Below are 20,649 nucleotides of genomic sequence, written 5' to 3'. Positions count from 1 at the left end.
GTTCTTATAAATGTAAACGTCCTTTTTCAAACGAGGACGGTACGAAGGTTTTAAGGCAAGAAAGGATCTCTATTACAAGAATAAACGCTCGGACCTTGAGGAAAAAGACCGACTGCAAGCAGTGTTGACTGAGCACGCCACATGCGTCAGCTGACAGGGACATGTAAAGGATATCATTCCGGAGCTAAAGTTATGTGGCGATTTTGTAGTAGATGAAACTCTAGACTCGAAAGAAAGAAGTCGAGTGTTTTCATTTAGTATTGTTTAGCATACTGCGCGTGTTGCATGTGGTCGAATGTATCTGCCTATATTTAATTTGACTGAAATTGTGTAACCATTCCAATCGAACTCCGAGAGTTGAGTAGTACTTTAACATGGAAGTGTTTCTGTTGCGTGTCCCTTCAAGCCACTACGAGTTGGTTCTAATTTGCTATTTTTTTATGCTTTGAATGAAGCCGTAGTATGTGACCATTTAAATTAAGGATATCAGTACTTTTATGCCACGGTGAAGTTTTGAATTTATGGATAAACTCCTAGTGTGTGGCCTTTGAAATGAAAGCCATTGATCAGTCCACTTTCACGCGGTGCTATTTAATTTTCAATATCATTGGGGACGGCTTCTTTCTTCTATTTAACTTGTTTATGTACTTTAAAGACTTCCGTATATTATGATACGATGTTTCCTAAGTAATTGTTGTTTTTCAGTGATAAATTGCTTGTAATTGACTCATCTATTTTCGCGACCAGAATAGACCATGTTTAAGCTTTGAAAAACATCTCTTATCGTCTTTGTTTGGAGGATCTAGATGAAGATGCTGGAGTCTTAGTTCAGTTATATTTCAGCCCATTACTCAGCGAGTAGATCGCAGATCAGTCAACTGTCAGTTAAAAAAACGGATCATTTCTTAGGTGACAATTTAAATTTTGACAAATTCTTAGCATGCTCAGCTTTCATTAAGCCCATCTGGACCCTCTGTTTTTAATTAGCTTCGTAAGAGATATAGCTAGCATTACTGATGTCACCAACTGTAAATTAATGATAACGTGTCTTAAAAGCTTCAAACGGTTCAAGGTGACACTCTCTACGGGATTACCGCTTCCTTCTCGACACGCCCACCTACCGCCTTGCACAGAAACCCTTGCTTCGAACATTGCTGTTAGGATCGTCTCTTGCCTACAAAAAGAACGATTCTTTAACAAATCCTTTTGTTATGCATACGCTGTGTTAACAGCATCTTGTCCTATTCAAACTGTAACGCATGCATAGACTTTCTCAAAGACCTTTTTTTTTTGCAGCAAGTCTTCTGCATGTGCAAGGCGGTCTAAACATGGCAACTTGTACTTGAGGCCTCACCATAAATTCCGAATCTCTAATTTTCTTTCGTTTTAAAATAAAATTATTCTATATTCTGGTTTTCTACTTAGGTTGATTAAAAAGCTCTTCATTTAGAACTGGAGAAGACCTACAAAAACATCTTTGGATAAATTTTTCCGATACTTACCTGAGACCCTCAGGATGTGAACCTCTTTCGGCATACTCTCGCCATGCAGATGTAATCTTTGGGGCATGACCTCCTATCGCAACCAGAATGTATTGAATGCGGTGTTATCCACGCAAGGATATATGTAAATATAATGACCTGTTTTGATGTCTACGTGCTCACTTACAAGGGATGAATTTCGTTACTACAGGATTTTTGGTTACTTACTTCCCAACATGTTGATCTAATTTAGTTACCCATCAAAACAAGGACGATTGAAACAGAGCTGCTTGTCAAACCAGTGAGTCTGAAAATCGTACCGTTACTCTCCGTGGCTCCAAAAGCTGATGATTATCTTGACAGCGAAGGTAAATCGTTTCTTGTTCGACTAATGAAATGGAAAATCAAACGTCGTTGCAGCCGACTTTGCGAAGTAATGAGACCATTGTACGATCCAACTGGACATCAGTAAGTGCATCACCAACGACCATTTTCGTGGGAGAAACAATTACAGCTCAGTTTCAAATTCCTAAACTTGTTCTTTATGGAGTTATCTTGACGCTGAGCATTCTTGGTAACGCGGCAGTTGTTTACATTATCTTGCAGTCTCGGCGAAGAATTCGTAAGACATCTTATGTCCTTTTGGTCCTTAACTTGGCCATCTGTGATGCAATTACACCCATCATAAGCATTCCTATCGACTGGGTTTTTGAGGAATATGACTACAGGTGGACTCTTGGAGCAGTCCTGTGTAAACTTCTTTGGCCTCTTCAGACAATGTTCTCCACTTCGTCAGCGCTCACTTTAGCTATGATTTGTTTTGACAGATACCGCGCAGTTGTCCACCCTTTCAAGGCACGCAGGGTGACAAAAACGCATATCAAGCACTGTATCTTCGCGATTCACTTCACGTCGTGTATATTCGTAATACCTTACGTCGTTGTTCTGGATCTGAAAGGAGATGACTGCGATGAGCATTGGCCATCTCCTGTCACCAGTTACAGAAAAGCCTACACTTTGATTCTCTTTCTTGTACAATACGGGATACCCCTTACTTTGATGGTAACTCTGCATAGCTTAGCATTAAAAACTCTTTGTGGTCAATCTAAGCATCTTAGAGAAGGAAGCACACACTCGAAGGCGTCCGAATCGATATCAAGTATGCAATTCAGAATTTCCGCTAGGAAGAAGATGCAGAACATTCACGTTACTAAAATTTTTGTTATGATTGTCATGGTGTTTGCACTGAGTATGTTTCCCAACCAAGTCTTATGGCTTTGGGTAGATTTTGGCAATGGTGGCAAAAATGAATACTTTGTTATCATATCAGCAGTTTGCAGGTTGTTCACGTATTCGAACAGTGTTCTTAATCCTGTTATTTATGGCTTTTACAGCCGGGAGTTGCGTTCTAGCAAGGCAAAACTCACGAGTACTACTACTTCCGCGGGAAGGAACCCAGGCATACATTCTTCAGGTTTTAGATACGCAGAACATAGATCTGCACATGACGCAGATAAAGCAGATTTAGTAAATCGCGGACAGCCTGACACAAGACACGAGAGAGCGATTCATTGCAAATTCCCCGCTACAGGCGAGCAACGTCTTTTGCCAAAATCTCTCTTAGGGTCCATCAAAAATCATCCACTCGCATTAAAAAAGGATTGCCATCGGAATGAAGCTGCCCAAGGTCCCATGAAACCAATTGAAAACTGTACAATCGCCCAAAATGGTGTTCTGCGGAGTCCATTAAGCCCTCTGCATGACAGCGAGTCGGCAGAAGGGATGCAAAATGTGTTTTCCATTCCTGATTACACACAAAGGCATTTTGATAACATTCGTGAAAGCAACTGTTGAGTTAAAACTGGCCCCTTGATTCTTAGGCTTTTAAACGAAATTACATGTAATTGCCATGTCAATGACAACTAGCAAGATGGCAATGGACCAATGGATAATTTCTACTTTCAACAGCTAATCCTCGTTAGTCGCGTACTCGTCCGGGATGATAGAAACAACAACCACCAACGTGTTGCTAACGAAACCAACCTTTGCCTGTATGCTATGTGGATCATGGATCAATAAATTTATTAAGGGAACGATATACTCAACTAAAGAATTCCACAAATAGAGGATGTTACATGGTCCCTTGGAGATAGGAGATTTCTCTTCGAGTACGAAGAGAAATTTTGTATCTCCACGCGGCCATGTTATGTTCTATTTATTACATAAACACCAATGAAATACCAAGCCTTTCGCTGCGAAAAGCGCGACTCATTATATAACCATAGCAATGGTGATCCTTTTACTGTGGAGATAACATGTTATTTTCACTTGTGGAGATATCATGTTTTCGCGCATAAACTCACCTGGTATTTCATTGATGTCTATATAATAAGAACTGTATTTAAGCGTCGAGTATTTAGCTGTAATAACTAATTGTAAACGCTACACCTAAGAACTTAGCTTTTAATGAAAAAAGTGTAATTCTACATAAATTATATGAAAAATGTTTACAAATTACTAATAATGCGTTAGGTAATGAACAGACAGCAGATTTCGAAATGTATAAAATTTCAATCAAAATGGTAACAGGTCAACAGAAACAATAAACCTACAGTGTATAAATACGTGGTTACTACCATAACATTAACACAACAGTAATATAACATAAAGTTTAAGAAAGCAAATTAATCAGATGAAGACATTCAGGTCTTCGATATTTCATGGCCACATTTTGACAAGTATTTTCTTTTTTTTTTATCACAGTAGTCTCTTTATTGATTTGGCCTTCAGCACTTTCAAACTCGGTAAGGTCGAAGTATTTGATTTTTTTTTTTTCTCGTTACTTCATATTTAATAAAGGTACTCAGAATATAAAGATAGAAGAAAGAGAATGAGGGATTAAAGCAGATTTAAGAGTTAGTCCTTATAAAAAACTCAGGATCAGTAGTTGACCAATTTAAAGCTTTAGACAGAACCCAAATGAAACTGAAAGATATGAAGAAATATTTTGTGTTGGTGTTGGTTGTTGTTTTTTTTTTATTTCTATATTTGTTTGTTTGTTGATTTATTTAAAAAACAGTTCCATGTACAAACTTTTCTTAGCATTCTGCCATTCAAATGAAACCTATAAACTACAAAAACAGTACCTTGATAGTGTGTTGCCTTGTATATTATTCTGCAGTTCAAAGTAACTTGTGATGAACCATTCAAATGAAAGCTATTGAGCAGTACTTTCATGTGCTACTGTTTATTATGCTGTACAAGGTGGTTCTAACTCCTAAGTCTGAGGAGGAAACCCTAGTGTGTGACCAAATGAAAGCTATTGAGCAGTACTTTCATGTGGTACTGTTTATTATGCTGTACAAGGTGGTTTAACTTCTAAGTCTGAAGATGAAACCCTAGTGTGTGACCAAATGAAAGCTATTGAGCAGTACTGGTACCATCATGTGATACTGTTTATTATTCTGTACAAGGTGGTTCTGACTTTTAAGTCTGCGGATGAAACCCTAGCGTGTGACCATTCAAATGAAAGCTATTGAGCAGTACTTTCATGTGATACCGTTTATTAATGATGCTGTACAAGGTGGTTGTAACTTTTAAGCTTGAGAATGAAATCCTAGTGTGTGACCATTCAAATGAAGGCCATTGAGCAGTACTTTCATGTGGTCCTGTTTACTGTGCTGTACAAGTTAGCTAGTTCTGACTTTTAAATAAGTCTGTGGACGAAGTCCTAGTCACTGACCGTTGTCACCAATTAATATCGAGCACTACTTTCATATGATACTGCCTAGTGTGCAAAGTGTGTGACCATTCAGACGAAATTTACTGAGCAGTACTTTTATGTGATACTGTATTATTTTTCCCAAAATTTAATCTGGGATTTTTCCAGTCCTTAGGGATTTTACCGAAGGGCAAAAGGATCAGCGTCAACTAATACTCATGTTTTTCAAGATATTAGGAATTTTTGAGGTGACGTTCGCAACCACAATGTCTGATAACGCCCAAAGATCCTCAGCGAGCTTGACAAAAAAAAATCTTCAAGAATTCAACGCCATTTATCTTTGTGCTCGATTACATTATTCATCCTCGCGTACCAGGGTTTCAGCAATACTGTTCCACGAATCAAGTCATTATTGTTGTTGTTTTATTTTCGTTAAAGCCAGGAAAGATTCAGGCTACCACAACGTAAGCTAAACACACCGAAGATAACACCGTTGTTGGTCTAGCTTGATTTGTCATGTATGGCAAACTTGCTTCTTTAAACGGCATGTGTTTTGGTTTTTCTGTGGCTTCGTTATTAGTTTCAGCCCGAGGCGATTAGGTGAAGTAGCAAACTCTGCAGATAAGTTCAATCTTAAAAATAGTTCCTCTGGTGCCCGATTGAACCACTTGTTCAATTCCCGTTTAAAATCAATCAATTCCTCGTGTATTATTTCGGTCAATCGACACCTTTGCTGACAATCTGAAAATTACAGGAGTAAAGGTTATTTACTTATTTTTTTAGCATAAGGCAGACTTAAATTTAAGTGGTCAGTAGTGATTTCCAGTCGGCTCACAGAATGTTGCCTTGCATGCCTACCAAATTTTGGACTATGCGTGGTGCGTATTAACGAAGTTATTTTACACGTTATTTCTTTTACGTTAACAGATTCAAAGCACGAAGAAGGGCAATAAAAACCGATTAAGAGGTCGTGAGAAAATGGAATTACCTCGTGCAATTATTGCAAAATAACAGAAATAAGGTAGAATTAGATTTCAATATATCTCTCTTAAAAATAGGTGGCCAAACAGACCAGGAAAAGTAACAATTGTTTGGATCGGAAAAGGGTTGAGCAAATGCAGGATTCATGGGACATTAATTTAAGTTTACTTTACTTTGAGGTGTGTTTACTATATTTTGGACATTAAAACGTTTTGGTCAAGCCAAGTAGTTCATTTTGCCAGCTTGATAAAATGCTCATCTATAGTAGATTTGCTTCTAAAATCTATCTTGTCTACATCCATTTGCACACCTAAACCGGGTTGTTCGAAAACCGGGCTAACGCTAACCCAGGATTAAAAGTTACCGAAGTATTCTTTTTTCTTGCACAAAATACTTTTCACCGCTTATGTTTGGTGTTTGAGATTATTCCAGCTCAAAACTGTATAGGACAAACAATGTAAACAGAAAATTTCACTGAAAAGTTACAAACTTGAAAGCAAAATTCCCGCTAATCCTGCTTTAGTTTAATCGGCTCCTGAATAACACAGCCCTGTGTCAGCGCAGAGTAAACCAATTCGTCTCCTACATGTCCGACATTACTCAGTAGATTCTGAGTGAAAAATTATTATTATTATTTTAAAATAACTGTTAGACCCTGAGAAAACACTAATGAGAGCTAAATGGGTCGAAGGCACTTGTTATTTAAGAGGTTTTTTTTTTTTTCATCGTACTTATCTCCCACGAGTACGCGACCGGATGTCTGATACGTACAATTTCCCACCGCTTGAAATATTATTTTCTCTTCATAAATGCTCACAAAATCTTACAGCGTGTCGGTTGCTTGTCTGTAAAAATTGATTTGCAATAAACCTATAGTTACAACCAGCCTCCTTTCATTCTGTTCACAGCAGCCGTCTGCCTGGCGTGAATCGCAATTATTTACCGCGACACAATTGTGTATGTCTCACGCAAACGTAAATACAACTTTTTTTGAGTTATTTTTACCTGTAAAAAGTACAATCTTCTTAACAGTCATTTTATTCGTAATTTGAAATTAAAAAAAAGCTTATTTCTCTGGTGAAAGAACTAGAACATAGCCTTAAAAGGAAATTTGAGCTTGTTATGTTCAGTTAATGCATGCAAGTAAAATACGCCATGGGTGAAATCAACCTTTATGTTGACACTGATATATGCAGTGATAGCGCCATGGAGAGAGAGGAAGACTTTCTTTACTATTATTATTGATTATGTGTCTAAATGCCTCACTTGTGAATTTCAAGCTAAATCTCACGCAAACACGCAAACCAAAAAGCTCTCAAACGATATCTTACCAATTTATTAAAATATAAAAATCTCACCAATCGAGGCCAGCTGAGGAGGTTTTTACCGAGGAAACCTTCAATTATATGGAACATTTAAAAAAACAGTACTGTTTTGTCTCAAAATGTTGTGTTTATCTTCCGCCCCAGCGCACACCGACAAGTTCCAATATCGCACAGCGGGTCTCAGTATCACGGTTAATTCTTTGCTTCGTTAGCCAATCAAGATCGAGACAGGAATTCCCAGAGATATACATGTATTAATATAAAATGAAATGACTTGGATCACACTAAACGAATGAAAGATCAGACATCCAGGGAAATGACTATGAAATCCAAATAAAATTTTAAATTTGGATTCAAATTCGAATTTGAAGAAATCATCCTTGTGACTTTATACTCTCCATACTCCGTGCCTTTTTAACTCAAACAAAGTTAACTTGCACAGCGCGTAGGTTTTACTGAAAAGATAATTAAGGCGCAAACAATGATAAATAATTCTAATGGAGGTTAACTTTATGAAGCATGAGCGTTGATAATAACTCATTTAGTTATTGCATTACGTGAGAAAATAAAGGAAGTATGCTGTTCATCCAATTGAAAAAAATAAGTGGCTCGACAGTTTAGTTGCCATAAAAAACGTTAATGGTTTTTTAAGATCAGTTTTTGATGCCGGCGGCCGGTTTTAAAGTAATTGACTATCAGAGTTATCGTTTTCACTTGTTATGCGATTTTCACATCCTTTGTGTTGCACTTATATATTTTTTTTCGCTGAAACCTGGCAGCACAAACGCGGTCGCAATTATTGGTTAACATAGTTTGCTTCCTTTTTTTCGCTTTTCCTTGTCGGCAATTTAGACAGATACACCAGGAAGTCTAATAACTTCACGAGAAATCTTTATACTTCATCGAATTAATATATCCCTTGATGAATATTCAAGTGCTTTCGCAGTTCAAAATGAATGATAGCCCTTTCATTCGCATACTGCTCTAAATGTAGAGATTGAAATTTCATTGAACGGTCTTTTTTTTTAATTTAGCAAAGTGGATGACTTATTTTCACTGCTGTTTATTTTTCCTTTTTGCAAAACACTGAAATAAAATAACTACAGCAGGGTCAAAATGCGTCACAACTTATTGAAGGTGTTTTAGCCTTTATCAATGACAACTCGTTCTTTTCAACATGATCGCTTTCCCAGCATTTTAGCGAATCAAGAGCCAACAACACAGACGTAAAATGAGATCAGGCAGATTTGGGGCGCCGGCTCAGTTTTCTGATTGGCTATGCACAGTGAACCCGACACGTCAAAAGGTGCCGAACATTGCATATCAATTGAAGTTCTTTATGAGCAGCAAAGTAGGCCACGGAACAGTGAACGTGGAATCGTAAGCAGCAGCAGAAATGAACAATTCAACAGCGCTCCCAGGGACAGCTTCTAGTGGTACACCTTTTAGTAATCTGCTCTCGCCGCCAGAATCACTGGGATTTAAAATCCCAAAAATAACAGTATGCGTCGCGATTTTGCTTGTGTGTACTGTAGGAAATACTGCGATGATAGGAGTTATCTTTACCTCAAGACGGATGAGATCCTTGGCGGGAAACATTCTAATTCTGAATCTGGCATTTGCTGATTTGCTTACACCGATTATGAGCATACCATTTGATCTTGTTCTCGAAGAAAATCACTACATCTGGCCTTTTGGTTCCATTCCATGCAAGTTGTTATTTCCTACTGCAACGTTCCTCTCTACTGCTTCAGCTCTCACTCTGGCAGCCATTTCCCTGGATCGGTACAGAAATATTCTGTACCCGTTCAAATCAAAGCTTTCGATGGCTCAAGTTAAGTCCATTGTAATAACTGTGGATTTCATTTCTGTTACGTTTGTTTTGCCGTACGCGTCCTTCCTCGGATTGCAAAATAACTCTTGCACGGAGCAATGGCCTAAGTTCTTGTACCGTCAGATTTACACTGTGTTCTTGGCTTCCGTACAATACGCGCTACCTCTATTATTTATGATAAAAATGTACATCCTAGCATCTGTGCGGCTTTTCGCCGCAGCCGACAGCGTTCGGAAAATATCACCTCCTGTTGCTGAAAGTGGAAAAAAGACATATTCCGCTTTCAAAGAAAACCAAACGCGGAAAGAAAGCTTCGTTATAAGTCAGGAACAAAACGCAAAAGTTACTAAAATATTTGTGATTATTGTTGTAGCGTTTGCTCTTTGTACCCTCCCCAACCAAGTGTTATGGTTGTGGATTGATTTTGGCAAAGATGGTGACATTACTTCCCTGGCCAAAGAGATCATCATTTGCCGGTTTTTCACTTACATAAACGGTTGTGTTAACCCGATCATTTTCTTCGTTTTCAAGCGAGATTATCGTCAAGGTCTCCTCAAACTTCTTAGGATGATCACCAGAAGAAAGTCAGAGACTGATTTACAACGCATGCGTAGGATCTGGGACAATGTGGATATCGGCGGGGTGACGGCGCCAAAGTATGCAAGGAGAAATCGAAATCAGAATGATTTAACATCTTTGTTCGATTTATCTGGCAAAACGACACATTCCTTGGTATTAAATAACGAGGACTTTAACAAGACTTTTCCCCCACGAAAGCTCGCGAGAAAAATGAATGAAAACATCCGTGATTATACCGAAACAAGATTTTTCGTTAGAAAGCACCTTTCCAAGGAAATACCTTCACAACAAAGATCTACAAGTTTCCAGAATGTTAAGGATGCAAATGAAAACATTCCAGTGATACATTCTGTTTTGCCAGCAACGAGGAACGAAACTGAATCCCAGGGTAACGTCTCCAAGTATTTGCCGCAAGAAGTTTCTGAGACTAAATGCTAATTTGGGATTAATGAATCAACCAATCAATCAGTCATTCAATCAATCAGTCATTCAATCAATCAATCAATCAATCAATCAATCAATCAATCAATCAATCAATCAGTCAATCAGTCAATCAGTCAATCAATCAAGCAAGCAAGCAAGCAAACAGGCAATTAATCAGTCAACAACATCATTTATGTGTCAAACTACTTGTACCATAGCTGTCTACAGTGAACTTACTAATTGGGGACACCTAAAACTACAATGCAAAACTATAAAGTAAGGGCTTTGTTGTATTTTGTGTTTAATCAATCTTCCTCGTCGTCCTCCTCCTCCTATACATTTCCCAAAAATTTATCATGGCGCGTTTTGCTGCCTTTGAGTGAAACAAAATTTACTAGATTTAAGAGATTATTTCCATTTCACCTGAGCGCTTGACTTACGCTTTTTTGGAGTTTTTCTTTAGTCTTTGCCTCGTTTTTTCACTTATTTTAAGTTTCTCTTGGCTGTTCCTATATTCCAAAAGGAACGTTCCTCTAGTATCGCCTGTTCCTCGTTTTTGTCTTCCTATTGACTATAAGAGGACCAGATTTTTTACAAGGTAGGAACAAAACGTTCACTCTAGTGTAACGAGGAACATTTCGTTCCTAGTTCCCAACTGTAAATGGAACATATTGTTCTCAAATTAGTAAATTAGGACTGTTTTGTTCCGAGTTCCTATCTGTGTATGGAACACATTGTTCCGACATTGATAAATTTCGACTCTTTTGTTCCGAGGTCCTATCTGTAAATGGAACACATTGTTCGCAAATTGGTCATTTAGGACTGTTTTGTTCCGAGTTTCTATCTGTTGATGGAACACATTGCTCCCAAATTGGTCATTTAGGACTGTTTTGTTTCGAGTTCCTATCTGTAAATGGAACACATTGTTCCCCAATTGGTCATTTAGGACTGTTTTGTTCCGAGTTTCTATCTGTTGATGGAACACATTAATATTGTTCCCAAATTGGTCATTTAGGACTGTTTTGTTCCGAGTTCCTATCTGTTGATGGAACACATTGTTCACAAATTGGTAAATTAGGATTGTTTTGTTCTGAGTTCCTACCTGCAAACGGAACATATTATTCACAAATTGATAATTTAGGACCGTTTTGGTCCGAATTCCCATCTGTGATGGAACAGTTTGTTCCCAAATTGGCCATTTATTACTAAATTTAGGACTGTTTTGTTCTGAGTTCCTATCTGCAAATGGAACAGTTTGTTCCACTGTTGGATATTTTAAAAGACTGTTTTGTTCTGAGTTCCTATCTGTAAATGGAACATATTGTTCCCAAATTGATAATCTAGGACCGTTTTTTTTTTCCGAGTTCCTCTCTGTGAATGGAACATATTGTTCCTAAATTGGTCATTTGGGAAGAGATTTCGGATCATTTTTCTACGCATTCTTATTTTGTTCCCAAATTTAGGTGTCCTTTATGAATAAGGCAAACAATAGGGCGCACTCAGACCTGCTTGGGCAAGTTTGGTTGCATCTCACTGCTATGAATTTTGCACAATAGTAATGAGGGCGGGCAAGTAAGTGCATGCCTTGGCAAATACAAACATAAATACAGTTCCTTTGCTTGTCATCGACTCCTTGGTTATGGTTCAGATTTAAAGCAGATCATCTTGGCTCTTAAAAAAGGCGAAATGAGCGAGAAGTGCAAAGTCAATTGGTCGGATATCGATGGAGCATCACCCAAAGCAAAACGGCTTCACTTGGAAAAGGATGAAAGCGACAGCTTGTATTCACTGCCCAATACAAGAGTGTGACAATGATGGATTTCAAAGTCAAAGAGGGTGCAGAAAACATGTTAACATCAAGCACAGTTGGTTCTTTTATTTCGTTGAAAAGCCCAATTTGAAAGAAATCACAGATTCGCTAAAGGTAGCAAGGAATGTTTCAATGGTGAACACAATTCAAGATCAAACAACTGACACCACAAAGCATGCCATAAAGTTACTTCCCTCATTTTCATTATCGTGTGACATCGGCGAAGTATTCAAGAAATGATTGACTGGAAGTGGCGGCGGTTACAAGAAGGATCGTGCAGCACAACAAATAGTTACAAGATGCTTTAAGTTTCTTAGATTTTGTTGTGAAGACGAGGAAGAGTTGACGTTTGACGTGGTGGACTTTAGTTTGTGTTCTCCAAATTTGTTGTTCAAGTTTATCGACTACTTACAAGATGAATGCAAGCTCGGCCATGGTGGACGTTTGGGCTACATAGATGCTATTTCTGAGATGATCGACTTCAGAAAACTTCATGGCGCATCAGAGGCAGTCTTTCAAAAGTTCTCTGTGACAGAGTTGTACCTCAAAAGAGCGCAAAAGACAGTTGTAAGGATGATTCGATTGCAGTGGACACAAGATTTAGACATTGAAACCCTAGAAGCAAGAGGCCACTCGGCAACAATGGAGGAGTTGTTGGAGGTCGTGAAATTCCATCTACCGCGCTACGAAAATACCGTGAAGATTTGCAAAATCGAGTCCAGCTCAAGTTAACCCTTCAGACTTGACATTTGTCACGAAATTTGTAGCCATGTATCTGTTCATCAAAGTGAAGGGGTCACGTTCCGTAACTTATCAGTATTTGATGGTGGACATGATTGATACAGCTAAGGAAAAGGGTGGATTAATTGATCAGAAAACGTTCAAGACTGCTGGAAAGTATGAGTTTGATTCTTTGATCCTGACCGATGCAAACGTGTAAGTGCTCAATGGCTACATCTCGTACGTTAGACCTTTGCTTAAACCCCAATGTGATTTGGTTCTGGTCAACAGAAATGTACGCCAACATTGTAAATTGGGCGAGATCATGAGCAAATTGGTGTTTGATGCAATTGGAAAATACATCCATCCCACGCGTTATCGCCAAATTGTTGAAACCCAAAGCCTCAATCAGCTCACTAGCGAGGAGCAGAGGATTTTGTCGGAAGACCAAGAACACAGCTCTGCCGTTGCTAAAGTTCACTATCAAAAGCGACAATCCCGAGAAGTTGCTTTGAAGGGTCACGAGTGCCTACAAAAACTTCAAAGTGCCAAGGGTTCAGAAGTGGACGAGGACGCCCACGCAAGACTCGGAGATTCAACTTCCGACGACGGGCCTTCAGTTAAAAGAGTGCAAAATATCGGCTCCTCCCCCAAAAAGGATGCTCTGCCTAAAAGAATCTTGCGCTCTCAGAGGAACATTCGTCATGTTTTGAAATGCACAAAAAAAGAGGACGTTTTTCTAAAGGAAGAGATAACTAAGCACGGGTTTGGACAGTGGACTGCTATTTTGAGAGATGATGATTTTCAATTTCAAGTCGGAAGAACAGCGGATTCTCTGAGGAAAAGGGCTGGACTCAAAATGCCGCTCTGTTAGCAATTCAACTAGAAAATAAAAAGAAATGCACACCAACTAAAGTGCAGAGGAAACTGGACCATTTAATTATGACAATTCGACAAACAGCTAGCTTGTTAACACATCTACGGAACGCGTTTTATAAATGATCAAACTGTAATAAACTCTAATTTCTTGGACACAAACGTCTATTCTTGTAACGAGTTATCATAGCTACATGTAGCGTTCTGAGTGCCTAATTCTATTTACGTACTTGATGTGGAAAATTATCAAACTACTGAAAAAGATCACCCTACGACCTATCTTACGAGAAAAAGAAAACTGATTTTACTTTGGACTAGCTAGGAAAGTATCGAGTAAGAACGTTCTGGGATTTTTTGACTGCTCGTTGACTGCTGGATTGCCTCTTCCGCTTCTTCTTGTTGGAAGTGCTAGCTCGAAGTAGTTCAGCAGAGACTGCACAGTCATTGAAACTTGAATGAGGCACAGAAGCACCCCTTGTGCCCGGAAGAGGAGTGATGAAAATACTCTGAACCTCTTCCGTCTCATCTTCTCCATTACACTGCTGAGTGATGAAAATACTCTGTTCCTCATCCGTGTCATGTCCATGTTGCTGTACTCCCTCGGTCTCTGAACTGAGGACAGGCAACACAGGCAGCCTTTCAGCAACGCTTGTGACCAGGTGGTGCTGCTCTTTTCTCGGCAGTCCAAGAGCGGTGCATACCTTGATTCGTTCTTGGACAGCCTCGGCGGTGTTGAAAGTGCCCAAGAACTCGTGATGCATTTTTAACTTGTCGCACAGGACCTTCATCCACTCTTTGACGTTCAAGCGAACCGTGGGATCGCTACTGCTTTGATATTCGTCGCAGCAGTTCTTTACGTGTAGCTCGACCTCAGGGGCTCTTATCCAGGTGCCTTCGATTGCTCGACGGGCTTTCTCGCGTCTTTCTTGCTCTTGGTGCGCTTCTTGTTCGTCGTAGTGCTCCAGCAGTTGTTTTTGAATTTGACTTGGCATCGCTGCGTCGGGGTCTTCTGGCAACAGTTCGGCAATCTCGCTGCTGACCTCCTTCTCTCTCAGGAAAGATCTTCTTGCTTCATGTAGTTCATGTTTCCGCCGATTCCCTTGTTCCTTCTCTCTGACGCGCGTGTGCAATATGCTGGCAATTCGTCTATGTCTCAGGGAGTCTGTGGAAGATAGCCCACGTGCTCTCCTCTAGCTACGAATGCGCTGGTCGTCATCCGAGTCGACTTTATCGTCACTGCCAGCGTCAGCTGTTGTGGCTGGCTCGCCCGTCTCGTCAAGACCGTCAGTCCAGACGTCTGCGAGAGGCAGCGTTCGTAAAGCGTCCTTCTCCTCGTCTTTAAGAACGCCGTCACCGATTTGCTCTTCTTCTAAGCTGCTGTCGGCGCTTTCTTCTTGGTCTGTCATCGGACGCGCTTTTGTCGAGGTCCACACAACACAATCCATGGAGTGCTTTCTGAGCCACTCTGCAGCTTTCTTCCTTGGGTTAGGCAGACTCTTAAAGACATAGTTTCTTAGCCTGCGTTCCATTGCTGCTTGATCTTCTGGCCCGAATTCAAGTTTCTGTTGCGCTGTTAAAAGCATCGGGCAACGGTTAATGAATGACTTTGCCGTTTGATACTTGATGTCACAGACCGTGTAACCTCCCTGCGTTAGGATTTTCCAGTCATCTTTATCTAGTGTGGAAGGATTCGCTTCGTCTACGAAGATTACTTCTGTGAAGTGATTGATCATGGCCTTATTGAAGACGCGCTGTTTAGTGATGGTCGCTATGTTGCTATTATGTACCAGGCCTAGAATTGGTTGAAATAAACTCGTCCTTCCACTGTTAGCGGCGTCAATTAGGCAAGGAACTTTGTCCTTGTGTCTCTTTTGATTGTTATTCAACTTCTGTGAGGCTGTTTTCCAAAATTTCTTTGAAATACTTCGGTTCTGGCTCTCTTGTTGGATCGTACGGGGAAAAGGCTCGCGGTGTAACATGACCAATCTCCTTGTCCGCGATCACATTCTCCAGGAAGCGACGCTCCTTGATTGACCAGCGCTTGCCATCGTTTACCTCAATCAAATTATAGTCTACGCAAAGTGGTCGAATGATCTCGTAGTGCGGGTTCGCTAGGATATCGATGACTTTCTTCATGTCCTTTAGAAGTCGCGCCTTGAACGATTCGTTAGCCGCCAAACTATTAACGAACGCCTCCACCTCGCACTTATAGGAATAGGTGTACTTTGCCTTGTCGCATTTCTTGTACACTTTTCCACCGTACAAAGCGTAGCCCAGCCTTTTCATAGCGATACCAATGTCATTAACAAGCACTGTGAGTTTATCGGACAGTCTTGCCTGTTCGTCGATCGACGATCTCATTCTCTCTTGGAACAGCCGAGCCGTCTAATTGGAAGCCGAACTGGTCGATGACCAGTTTTACATCTTGAAGTTTCCTCAAAGCCCACGAAAGACCTGAATAAAACAAGGGATCGACGACACAAATTCGGACTACGTTCTCCGTGCCGCATTCGTCGAGATATTAAGAGGATCTTTAACTCACGAATTGCGAGTTGATTTTTGGCACGCACTCGGGTGCTCTTCTACTCAACACACCAGAGAAAAATGAGAGACTACTCGTTGACCTTTTTTGAAGAGAATCTTTCAACGGAACCACGCACTCAAATTCAGTTTACACTCTGAGAGATATTAACACTAATATTAATACATTGGGTTGTTTTAGAGTGCATAATGTTCAGTGTAATGGTGGCTAGTTATGAACGAGATAAGCCTTGAGTTTTGAAACAGTTCATCAGTTAGTAGTATGCAAATGAAACGAGATATTTTCGTAATGATTGTTTTGTTCTTGTTGCATGCAAATATAACGAGATATTCTTTTTTTTAGTTACAAAGGGTAATTTGACACTCTTGTTTTTCACAAGGGAGTAAATTCAATTAGAGCTGACGAATCGTCACCACTCTTTCCCACGAGGTGTTTGCTATCTTTAGTTACAAGTGGTAACTTAACACTTTTGTTTTTTATATGGGAGTAAATTCAATTAGAGCTGACAAGTTATCGGTTATTCCGGGATATTAAACAAAAAAGAAGTTTTCAATTCTGGACGGTTTTTACGTCTCTACAGTAGTAGTTTAATAGTTTACATTCATTTCAGTCCGATATTTTTAAAGGTAAAAAGTATGAAAACTGCTCAAATGTTCTTTGAAGACTGCGTGGCACCAAGTTAAAGTGCAATTTAATTAAATCAGTTTTTTTTTCTCTTCCTTTCTATTTTTGGTGAAGTAGTATTGTGTTGTGTTGTGTTGTGTAAAAAGGGTAAACTTACGACTCGTATAAAATGCGAAAAGGTCTCTTATTTAACTTGAGTATTTTTGAGCAAAAATTCCTCTTGGGGGTTGGAAGGGCTATGTGATCGGTGAGTGAGGGAGTTATGCATGTGCACGTGTCACACCAATCACAGTGTGGGTTGTATCAAAGAACGAATCAAATTGCCTGTTAGAAAATAAGATGGTATCTACATTAATCTGGAGACGTGTCAGATTACTGTAGTTTGTTCAGTCAAACATTTTATGGTTTACTATTTAGCTAACTTACCATGACCGATGTAACATCACATGTACATCATAAATTCCCAGTTTCTTTCTTGCTGTACATCGAAACCAAAAAAACTTGTCAAATTAACCAAATCATTACTGTAAACAGCTCCATGAATGCTCCTATCTCCGACACTTCAAAAAAAAAAATATATATATAACTCTTGCACGCCTTGCGTCCGTATGTTTCAACTTTGTCTTAAAATCCAACAACGTTGCTATTTTTTTCAATTTTTATTGGGAAATTGCTGTTCAACTTGTTAATGCTTTTACGCCATGGAGCGACAATGACGTGATATAATAACTTAGACTTAAACAGATTTAACGAAAAGTGGCAAAAGGAACGAGGACATTTGGGAAACGATCCTCCACATTTCCCAAAATTTTACAGGGTTTATTTTACTGCCTTCGAGAACATCAAAGTGCTCTAGATTTTGAAGCTTGGTTCTGTTTTACCTAAACGTTTAATAGATGCTTTTTTAGCTTTAAAGCTGAACTTGTTGGTTTATTTTTCACAAATTTTAAGTTTTTTCGGCTGTTCCGATATTTGTAAAGGAACGTTCCTCTGGGATCGAGTGTTCCTCATTTTTGTGTTCCTATTAACCTTAAGAGGACCAGCTTTTTACAGAGTAGGAACATAGCGTTCACTGTAAGGTAAGACAAGAACATTTTGTTCCGAGTTGTCAACTGCAAGTGGAACAAATTGTTCCCAAATGAGTGATTTAGGACTGTTTTGTTCCGAGTTCCTTTTTGTACATGGAACACATTGTTCCTAACTTGATAAATTGGGTCTGTTTTGTTCCGAGTTCCTATTTGTGCATGGAACACATTGTTCCTAACTTGATAAATTAGGACTGTTTTGTTCCGAGTTCCTATTTGTGCATGGAACACATTGTTCCTAACTTGATAAATTAGGACTGTTTTGTTCCGAGTTCCTATTTGTGCATGAAACACATTGTTCCTAACTTGATAAATTGGGTCTGTTTTGTTCCGAGTTCCTATTTGTGCATGAAACACATTGTTCCTAACTTGATAAATTGGGTCTGTATTGTTCCGAGTTCCTATTTGTGCATGGAACACATTGTTCCTAACTTGATAAATTAGGTCTGTTTTGTTCCGAGTTCCTATTTGTGCGTGGAACACATTGTTCCGAAATTAATAAAGAAAGACTGTGTTATTCCGATTTTGCTATCTGTGAATGGAATATATTGTTCCGAAATTGGTCATTAGGAACAAGTTTTGGACTTTATTGTTCCGATTTATCGATCCGTTAACTATGTATTGTGTCACTGAATAGGCGTGTACAGACCTGCCTGGGCAAGTTTGGGTTGTATCTCACTGTCATGAATTTTACACAATAGTAATGAGTGTGGGCAAGCAAGGGCATGTTTTGGCAAGTTGAAACGTCCTTTTGTTTCGGCTAAGATTTAAAGGCGATTGTGCTAGCCACATGTTGTTTAAAGGGAAAAAATGAGCAAGAAGTGCAAAGTCAATTGGTCAGATGTCCAAGGAGCATCACCCAAACCAAAGCGGCTTCACTTGGAAAAGGATGAAGCAGACAGCTTTTACCATTGCCCGATACAAGAGTGTGAACATGATGGATTTTCAAAGTCAGAGAGGCTGTAGAAAACACGTTAGCACTAAACACAGTTGGTTCTTTTATTTTGACGAAAGGCCCGATTCTAAACAAGTAACAAAGTCGCTGACGATTGGAAGAAATGAAGATGAGACAAGCGAGACCACAAAGCACAACGTGAAGTTACTTTCTTCATTTCCATTATCATGTAACATTGGCGAAGTATTCACGAAATGGTTGACAGGAAGTGCTGGCGGTTGTAAGAAAGATCGTGCCGCTCAACAGATAGTGACAAGGTGCTTCAAGTTTCTTAGATTTTGCTGTGAAGATGAAGAGGAGTTAACGTTTGAAGTGGTCGACTTTAGTTTGTGTTCTCCAAATCTGTTGTTTAAATTTATCGACTACTTACAAGATGAATGTAAGCTCGGTCATGGTGGGCGTTTGGGCTACATAGATGCTATTTCTGAATTGATCGACTTCAGAAAACTTCATGGCGCATCAGAAGCAGTTCTAAGAAAGTTCTCTACGACACAGTTGTACCTCAAGAGAGCCCGAAAAACAGTTGCAAAGATGATGAGATTGCAGTGGACACAAGATTTAGACATCGAGACTCTGGAAGCAAGAGGGCACTGGGCAACAATGGAGGAGTTATTGGAGGTGGTGAAATTTCATCTGCCGCGTTACGAAAATACCGTGAAAATGTGCAAAACCAGTCCAGCCCAAGTGAACCCCTCAGACCTAACATTTGCCACAAAATTTGTAGCCATGTATCTGTTCATCAAGGTGAAGGGATCGCGGCCCATGACGTACCAATATTTGACGGTGGACATGATTGCCACAGCTAAGGAAAACGGTGGATTTATCGATCAGAAAACGTTCAAGACGGCTGGAAAATATGGCTTCGATTCTTTGATTCTGACCGACGCAAACATGCACGTTCTTAACGGCTACATCTCGAACGTTAGACCGTTGCTTAAGCCCCAGTGTGATTTCGTTCTCGTCACCAGAAATGGAGGTCAGCATGGCAAACTGGGCGAAACTATGAGCAAACTGGTTTTTGATGCAATTGGAAAATACATTCATCCCACACGTTATCGCCAAATCGTCGAAACGCAAAGCCTCAATCAGCTCACTAGCGAAGAGCAAAGGTTTTTGTCTGAGGACCAGAAACACAGTTCTGCGGTTGCTAAAGTTCACTATAAAAAAGCAACGATCGCGAGAAGTTGCCCTGAAGGGTCACGAGTGTCTTCAAAAACTTCAAGGTACCAAGGGTTCCGAGGTAGACGATGACGTACACGCAAGACTTGGCGGTTCAACGTCCAGCTCCGGGCCTTCAGTTGAGACAGCTCAGAATAAAAACAGCTCGACCCCCATAAAGGATACCCTGCCTAAGAGAAACTTGCACCTTCAGAGGGAAACTCGTCATGTTTTAAAATTCACGAAAGAAGAGGATGATTTTCTGAAGGAAGGGATAACTAAGCACGGGTTTGGACAGTGGACAGCTATTTTGAGAGATTCCGATTTCGCATTTCAAGACGGAAGAACGGCGGACTTTCTAAAGAAAAGGGCCGGAATGAAAATGTCGCTAGTTTGATAAAGAGACTGGAAAAGTGTGGACACTGACTTTCAATGCAAAGCTGATGGGTGTAAGCAGAGTTTGTTGTACACAAAACAGACAAAAATCAATTGCTTTATTGTAAATGCATCTTCCTGTCTCCAGATGACAGCAAAC

The 20,649-nt window shown here is 39.7% G+C and overlaps 2 protein-coding genes and 3 pseudogenes across 2 annotated transcripts; 4 read left to right on the top strand and 1 right to left on the bottom strand.

Moving 5' to 3' along the window:
- The first annotated feature begins 1,388 nt into the window (after positions 1-1,388).
- On the top strand, positions 1,389-5,136 carry LOC110060465 (galanin receptor type 1-like). Its single transcript, XM_020767247.2, has one exon. The coding sequence runs from the start codon at positions 1,878-1,880 to the stop codon at positions 3,333-3,335; it is 1,458 nt and encodes a 485-aa protein (XP_020622906.2). The 5' UTR covers positions 1,389-1,877; the 3' UTR covers positions 3,336-5,136.
- Positions 5,137-8,349: 3,213 nt separating this feature from the next.
- On the top strand, positions 8,350-17,236 carry LOC110060466 (somatostatin receptor type 5-like). Its single transcript, XM_020767248.2, has one exon. It carries the CDS (start codon positions 8,905-8,907, stop codon positions 10,357-10,359), a length of 1,455 nt encoding a protein of 484 aa, XP_020622907.2. The 5' UTR covers positions 8,350-8,904; the 3' UTR covers positions 10,360-17,236.
- On the top strand, positions 12,031-17,236 carry LOC149101129 (uncharacterized; annotated as a pseudogene).
- LOC149101130 (uncharacterized) lies at positions 14,065-16,271 on the bottom strand (annotated as a pseudogene).
- A 562-nt stretch (positions 17,237-17,798) lies between the features above and the next one.
- On the top strand, positions 17,799-20,642 carry LOC149101128 (uncharacterized; annotated as a pseudogene).
- Positions 20,643-20,649: the final 7 nt, after the last annotated feature.

This window comes from Orbicella faveolata, unplaced genomic scaffold (genome assembly GCF_042242905.1).
Source record: "Orbicella faveolata isolate gen_17 unplaced genomic scaffold, um_ofav_v1 contig_4, whole genome shotgun sequence".
Taxonomy (NCBI): domain Eukaryota; kingdom Metazoa; phylum Cnidaria; class Anthozoa; order Scleractinia; family Merulinidae; genus Orbicella; species Orbicella faveolata.
The sequence above is the reverse complement of the archived record's forward strand: the minus strand, read 5'-3'. Positions and strand labels throughout refer to the sequence as shown.

Bases quoted from the DNA above. Each gene is read 5' to 3' on its own strand.
- LOC110060466 (XM_020767248.2), top strand. From the start codon at position 8,905: ATGAACAATTCAACAGCGCTCCCAGGGACAGCTTCTAGTGGTACACCT.
- LOC110060465 (XM_020767247.2), top strand. From the start codon at position 1,878: ATGGAAAATCAAACGTCGTTGCAGCCGACTTTGCGAAGTAATGAGACC.